This window comes from Dendropsophus ebraccatus, chromosome 4, assembly GCF_027789765.1.
Source record: "Dendropsophus ebraccatus isolate aDenEbr1 chromosome 4, aDenEbr1.pat, whole genome shotgun sequence".
NCBI lineage: Eukaryota > Metazoa > Chordata > Amphibia > Anura > Hylidae > Dendropsophus > Dendropsophus ebraccatus.
Genome location: NC_091457.1, coordinates 7,802,111 through 7,809,638, shown reverse-complemented (window position 1 = coordinate 7,809,638; position 7,528 = coordinate 7,802,111). Strand labels below are relative to the sequence as shown.

The 7,528-nt window shown below is 46.3% G+C and overlaps 1 protein-coding gene across 1 annotated transcript; it reads left to right on the top strand.

The window, feature by feature from the left end:
* Positions 1-2,821: 2,821 nt before the first annotated feature.
* Positions 2,822-7,363, top strand: CSRP3 (cysteine and glycine rich protein 3). The gene is made up of 6 exons (XM_069968042.1): positions 2,822-2,989; positions 4,338-4,461; positions 5,914-6,082; positions 6,328-6,460; positions 6,979-7,072; positions 7,176-7,363. Exons 2-6 carry the CDS (start codon positions 4,350-4,352, stop codon positions 7,250-7,252), a joined length of 585 nt encoding a protein of 194 aa, XP_069824143.1. The 5' UTR covers positions 2,822-2,989; positions 4,338-4,349; the 3' UTR covers positions 7,253-7,363.
* The last annotated feature ends 165 nt before the right edge of the window (positions 7,364-7,528 follow it).

Sequence of the window (7,528 nt, the reverse complement as noted above, 5' to 3'; positions counted from 1 at the left end):
TAGTAAACTGGAGATTATTAGACCCTTTCCATGATGATTCAGCTTCAGGAGGACGAGGATTGGGGATGGGGGCAGAGAATGGGGGGAGGGGGGGACTTTTTTTTTTATAGCACTGATCTCACCCCTGCCTATAAATAGTGGCGGAGATAGCGGCTCAATCCTCTGAAGATAACCGGGCAGCTGACCGTCTTAGCGCCTTACTCACTATCACACGCTGTAATGGCAGACCGGGAGTTTTTATGACATTTGAGCTTTTTGATGTTGCTCAGAGCTGGGATCGACATAAAACAAAGGAAAAATCTCATCCGCAGATCATCGCACCTTCCCGTATTACCGGAGGCTTCATATGATGTGTAATGGAAAGTTCTGCATCTATCTGATCCCTCACCGTATACAAGATCTCTGCTTGCTGTCAATGAAAGGACATGGTCTTGTTTGCATCCTGAGACTTCAGATAACTGAGACTGATGCTTTTAACGCAGCTGTCCAGGCATGATGGGAGTTGTAGTTTTGCAACAGCTGGAGGGCCACAGGTTCCCTACCCCTGCTTTATCCCTTATTCCCATTCATAGTACATGCATGGCCATCTGAGCAGAGCGTGCATGTGTATGGGGAGGGGTCTGGGGACGCAGTTGTCGGCTATGGCTGGTTTCACTGTGATTATATCATTATGTTCAGGAACCAGGAGGCTCAGGATGAGCAGTGCTTATATTACCCCTCATATGTGGCCTTTCCTCTTCATGCTCTCAGTTTTTTATGGTTTGGGGGGCTCGGTGGGGATTTACTGCTCAGCTCGTGTGAAGTCGGTTTTATATGTCTTTGATGTCACCCAGAAAGGCGAAACCCCCTGATGATGTGGACACAGCCTCAGTTTTTCCTTGGCCGCAGCGCAGATTCTGGAATATCAATAAAGATTACAAGTGGAAAATCAGGAGTGCGGCCTCTCAGGCGGCAGAATCTACTGCGGCCTCCATATTATCATCCTCCCGGGGAACTGTGCACCCCTATATCCTAACCGGCAATGACTGGAAACAAGAAATGAATGTCACCCTTAAGTGCAAAGCATCATGGGTACAGGATAAGGACACTTGGAGAACAGGATAGTGACACTTGGGTATAGTATAATGACAGGCTGACACTTGGGGTACAGCATAATGACAGGCTGAGACTTGGGGTACAGGATAATGACACTTGGGTACAGGATAGTGACACTTGGGTACAGCATAATGACAGGCTGACACTTGGGGTACAGGAGAGTGACACTTGGGTTACAGGATAAGGACAGGCTGACACTTGGGGTACAGGATAGTGACACTTGGGGTACAGCATAATGACAGGCTGAGACTTGGGGTACAGGATAGTGACACTTGGGTACAGGATAGTGACACTTGGGTACAGCATAATGACAGGCTGACACTTGGGGTACAGGAGAGTGACACTTGGGTTACAGGATAAGGACAGGCTGACACTTGGGGTACAGGATAGTGACAGGCTGAGACTTGGGGTACAGGAGAGTGACACTTGGGGTACAGGATAATGACAGGCTGACACTTGGGGTACAGGATAGTGACACTTGGGGTGCAGGATAATTACACTTGAGGTACAGGATAATGACATGGTGACACTTTGGGTACAGGATGGTGACACTTGGGGTACAGGGTAGTGACACTTGGGGTACAGGATAATGACATGGTGACACTTTGGGTACAGGATGGTGACACTTGGGGTACAGGATAGTGACACTTGGGGTACAAGATAGTGACACGGTGTACAGGTAGTGCCACTTGGGGTACAGGATAGTGACACTGGGGGTACAGGATAATGACACTTGGGGTACAGGTATTGACACTTGGGGTACAGGATAGTGACACTTGGGGTACAAGATAGTGACACAGTGTACAGGATAGTGACACTTGGGGTACAGTACATTGACACTTGGGGTACAGGATAGTGACACTTGGGGTACAGGGTAATGATTTGCCATCGATACCTCTTGTTGAACATTCTGGACTCCCTACAAATAGAGAATATTATATACAGCTGAGCCCGCGGCACCAGGACTCATCCTTCTCACACATACTCATACCCCTACATACTAGGGGTACTAATCTACTTACTGGGGGGACTACCTGCCTAACTACCTACTGAGGGAGACACTTATCCAACTACTGGGGGTAACTACCTACTGGGGGTACTTATCTACCTACTAGGGGTAACTGTCTATTGGGAGGCACCTATCTTTTGAGAGGGGCATTATTACCATTTGAAGCATTATAAGTGGGGGGAAAGACAAGGATGAAGTTAGAAAAGTGTGAAGACTAAGATGTGTGTCTGACAGGAAGATGTGTGGCACGAATGGAAGAAGTCATCATGGCGGTCTGGGCTTGATAGAAAAAGAAAAGACAAGAATGTCTCCTATCAGAGAAGATGCCCCCTGTGAGTCACTGGATATAACTGCACTGTTATCACTGTATAGTCTGCAGACCTGGTATCTACCTCTATACGATTATTGCTACACAGTAGCAAAGCAAGAATGAGAATCACAGATATTCCGTTCATTGATCTTCATCACTATACATCCTTTACGCCAGTGTCCCCCAACCTGTGGCTCTCCAGCTACAACTCCCAGCACGTCAGGGAACCCTGGTTTATCCTATTGTGTAGTTTGTAGCTGTGTATTAACCCTCTCCCTGCTGGGAGATTCCCATGATGCTGTGTGATTCGTGACACCATGCACCCCCCCCTCCTTTCTGGAAAACTCCTAAGTGAAATTCCAGAAGTCATTGTTATCCGCCTCCCTCTCTCTCTACCGCTAGGAAATGATCCAGGGATTGATCAGGAGCTATTTTTGGCCGTCTGATTTCAGACATGTTCTTCTTCATCAATCATCACCCAAGGAAAGATCTTTCTGGGGAATTTAAAGGGTCCAGGACTCTGTGCAGACCTTACAGTGGCTGCCATCTCTCTAGAGGACTGGTCTGCGGAGCCGGTGAGTGCTGCACTAATGATTATATGATTGTGTATATATATATATATATATATATACACACACACACACACATTAATATATATATATATATATATATATATATATATATATATATATATATATAATCCTTCTGCTTTATTAGACTCATTCACACAGGGCAGATTTTCTTTTTCTTCGGATGAATATTACTTATCACCTCTATTGCTAGATGCCCGTGGATTTCTGCGAGCTCCATCCAGAATTTTTTTCTCTAGTCTTGGATTTATATCGCATTTTATGTTGCATTTGCTCCAATGCGTCTCACATAAAACATGAAGCTATTCTTCTAATTTTTATTATTAAAAGAATATCTCCTCCGTTTTGTGTGCACAGCTCCAATGCAGACTGATGTGGCTTCATATATACAGACCGTACCTTATGCTGGGTGATACTTCTTACTTGTTATTATGTATTTCATCTATTGCTGTGAGGTAGAACTAACTGTAGTCTGTTATATCAGAAGCGCATAGACCTGCACAGGAGCTGTATACATAAAGCGGGAGAAGGGTATATACAGTATATAAAGTAGCTCCACTTCTTATAAGTGATGCATTGCTGCAATACAACAACTGGTGGCAAATACCAGACTGATACATTGTACATAGCTAGTCCTGCTCTCAGCTGTATCCAGTGTATAATGCTCTGTGAGCTCCAGACTGATACATTGTACATAGCTAGTCCTGTTCTCAGCTGTATCCAGTGTAGACAATGCTCTGTGAGCTCCAGACTGATACATTGTACATAGCTAGTCCTGCTCTCAGCTGTATCCAGTGTAGACAATGCTCTGTGAGCTCCAGACTGATACATTGTACATAGCTAGTCCTGCTTTCAGTATCCAGTGTAGACAATACTCTGTGAGCTCCAGACTGATACATTGTACATAGCTAGTCCTGCTCTCAGCTGTATCCAGTGTAGACAATACTCTGTGAGCTCCAGACTGATACATTGTACATAGCTAGTCCTGCTCTCAGTATCCAGTGTAGACAATGCTCTGTGAGCTCCAGACTGATACATTGTACATAGGTAGTCCTGCTTTCAGTATCCAGTGTAGACAATACTCTGTGAGCTCCAGACTGATACATTGTACATAGCTAGTCCTGTCTACAGACAATGCTCTGTGAGCTCTACAGCTTGGACTCCAGACTGATACATGTTATATAGCTGAGAGCAGGACTAGCTATGTACAGAGCCCATAGTTACACATAGAGCCATAGAACGAGCCGTCAGCAATATTATCCCTGCTTGCTGACTGTTTCCAGGTACAGCAGTATATAGATGTAGGTCACATTATCCTGCTCACTCATTCCAGATTTCTTGGACGATGCCGAATCTGGGCGGCGGAGCGAAGTGCGGAGCCTGTGGGAAGACTGTGTACCACGCCGAGGAGATCCAGTGCAACGGCCGCAGCTTCCACAAACCCTGCTTCATCTGCAGTAAGTGCACAGCCGGGGACACAGCCCTACCAGTTTCGCCTCCTTGCACTTCAGCAGCCATTTTTTTTTAATTAGTATTTTTCAGTTGTCTTGGCTGTATGGAAATTTGTAGATTTGGGAGGTTTAGGGGTTAAAAGACATATTTGTTACCACATGAATATATAAAATATATATATATACCAACCCCTAATACTACACACTGATGACCTGCAGTGTCTGCTGTCAAAACACATCGAGCAATCAGTAATCATAATGTATTAATATGGATCTGAGTTGTAATACCACACATAACCTGAGGAAGGGGTGGCGCTGTTTCTGCAAGAAAGTATCTGGTCTTTTGTTGTAATCCTGGATAATCCCTTTAAGACATATACAAACAAGGCTGGCGGGGTAGGGCTTGTGATGTACAGGACACTGGTCGGTGCAGGGACGCCTTTCGGACTCCACCGTCTCTCACCTTCTTGATATCTCCATGGGGGCCGCAGGCGCGATGTGACAAGTCTCAGAGACCTCCTGACTCTCTCCGCATCTGTCACAATAAATTCTCACAGACTTTTCCAAGAATAACCGGGATTTATCTGTCAGAGTTTCCGTCCCTGCAGCCCCTGGGGTTGGCAGCTGCCCCCGCGCCCTCAGTCACAGCGCCCTGGTTGGCAGGACCGAAATAACGTCTGACCTCTCACTTTCTGGACGTTATCTCCAGAGCGTTGTGTCCTGGATTGTGAGATTACCGGCTGAGACCCGAGAGCATTGTTATATCAGGCCTCACTGCAAGGACGATACAAGGTCACAGGCTGAGATTATATATTATATATATACATACACACATACAGTGACCCCAGCATCAGTAATGTATGTACACAGTGACCCCACCAGCAGAATAGTGAGTGCAGCTCTGGAGTATAATACAGGATGTAACTCAGGATCAGTAATGTAATGTATGTACACAGTGACCCCACCAGCAGAATAGTGAGTGCAGCTCTGGGGTATAATACAGGATGTAACTCAGGACCAGTAACGTATGTACACAGTGACCCCACCAGCAGAATAGTGAGTGCGGCTCTGGGGTATAATACAGGATGTAACTCAGGATCAGTAATGTAATGTATGTACACAGTGACCCCACCAGCAGAATAGTGAGTGCAGCTCTGGAGTATAGGGCAGCCTGTATACATTGAGGTTATAGGTAACAGAAGAATTTGCTGTAGGTGTGGACGATGAGACGTGACACAATGTCAGGAATACTTAGAAGTGACCCCACCAGCAGAATAGTGAGTGCAGCTCTGGAGTATAATACAGGATGTAACTCAGGATCAGTAATGTATGTACACAGTGACCCCACCAGCAGAATAGTGAGTGCAGCTCTGGAGTATAATACAGGAAGTAACTCAGGATCAGTGGTGACCCCTCAGTTGCCCCCAGTCCCTGTATAATCTGTCTCATGTCGTGCAGTGGTTTGCAGGAAAGCCTTGGATAGCACTACGGTCGCTGCTCATGAATCTGAAATCTACTGCAAGTCTTGTTATGGGAGGAAGTACGGCCCTAAGGGATACGGCTACGGACAAGGCGCCGGCTGCCTGAGCACTGACACCGGAGAGAGATTTGGCATTGAAGTTGCAGAGTGAGTACAGCCCCTTTAATTATTTGCCATTTTCCAGCTCTCCGCTTCCGATTGGTCAATGTTATTTCTCCAATTCCTGATCGTCCCCCAATTTCTTACAGCTGAGGGTTTGTTACAGTTGTTTCCAGTCTGCACCATTTTCTGTAAGCTATATACAGCAGCAGCACAGATCGGTTCGCTACAATGTGTCAGTTCAGGATCTATGTATAGAGGAATCTTGTAGCTGATTCTATGTGCTCTTCCAGGACTCACCCCAGCCGGGGCTCGCCCACCACCCAACATTCCACCAAGTTCGCACAGAAGTTCGGCTCCACGGATAAGTGTTCCAGATGTGGAAAATCAGTCTATGCTGCCGAGAAAGTGATGGGAGGCGGAAGGGTGAGTGACAGACGTATTGGGGCAACAGGGTCAGAAACCCACTACCATTACCAATGACTCCCAACATTATCACTATAAAGGAACCCCTCCAAAAAAGTGCAGTGTCCCCCCAATCTACAGCTGTCAGGGCATGATGGGAGTTGTAGTTTTGCAACAGCTGGAGAGCCAAGGTTCCCTGCCCATGGTGTAAACCATATCTAAAGTCTTTGCCACAAAGTGTCTCACTTCCCTCCAAGCTGCTGTCCACTACTGGTTGTTAGGAGACATCTGTCTCTAGTAACAGCTAAATCAGGACAGAACACAGAAAGTGGGAGCGGGGCTTAGTATCTGCAGGAGAGGAGAAAGCAAGGGCGGTGTGTCTGCAGGCTGAGCATGAAAGGTAAATCAAGGCTTCCCTGACCACACAGCACCGAGAGCACTAACATCACCTTGGCACCACTTTGAAGGGTTAAACAAAACCATGCAGGATTGACAGCACATTTGAAGGGTTAAAGTGGTTATCTCCTCTTATTCCACAGCCCTGGCATAAAACCTGTTTCCGGTGCGCCCTGTGCGGGAAGAGTTTGGACTCCACCATTGTCACTGAGAAGGACGGAGAAATCTACTGTAAAGGTCAGTCATGGCTTCCCATACAAAACAGTAGTGAGGGGGCAGCGAGGAGGGGGCTTCTCCCTAGTTCACCATGGAAAACACAGAATCCTATTTCTCTCTCCAGTTTGTTACGCAAAAAACTTTGGTCCGAAAGGAATCGGGCACGGAGGACTGACGCAGGTGGAGCAGAAGGAAGGCTGAGGCGCCAGATCAGAACAAAGTGACATCACTTGAAGATGACGCGAGACTCTAGAAAGAATCTCTGAGATCACAGATTATAGACTGGGCCGGGTCTGGAAAGTTAGGGAATAAAGAAAGTTTAAAAAGTTTCCAAAAAGTTTTTCTTCTTTTTTCCCCCTCGAGAATGGAGGTGGTGATTGGTCATTGGACGCGTGAGACAGAATACTGGATCCCATTGGTTCCTTGTATCTCCTAGATCGGTGCTCGTATATAGAGACTATTACAAGGCTCGGTAAT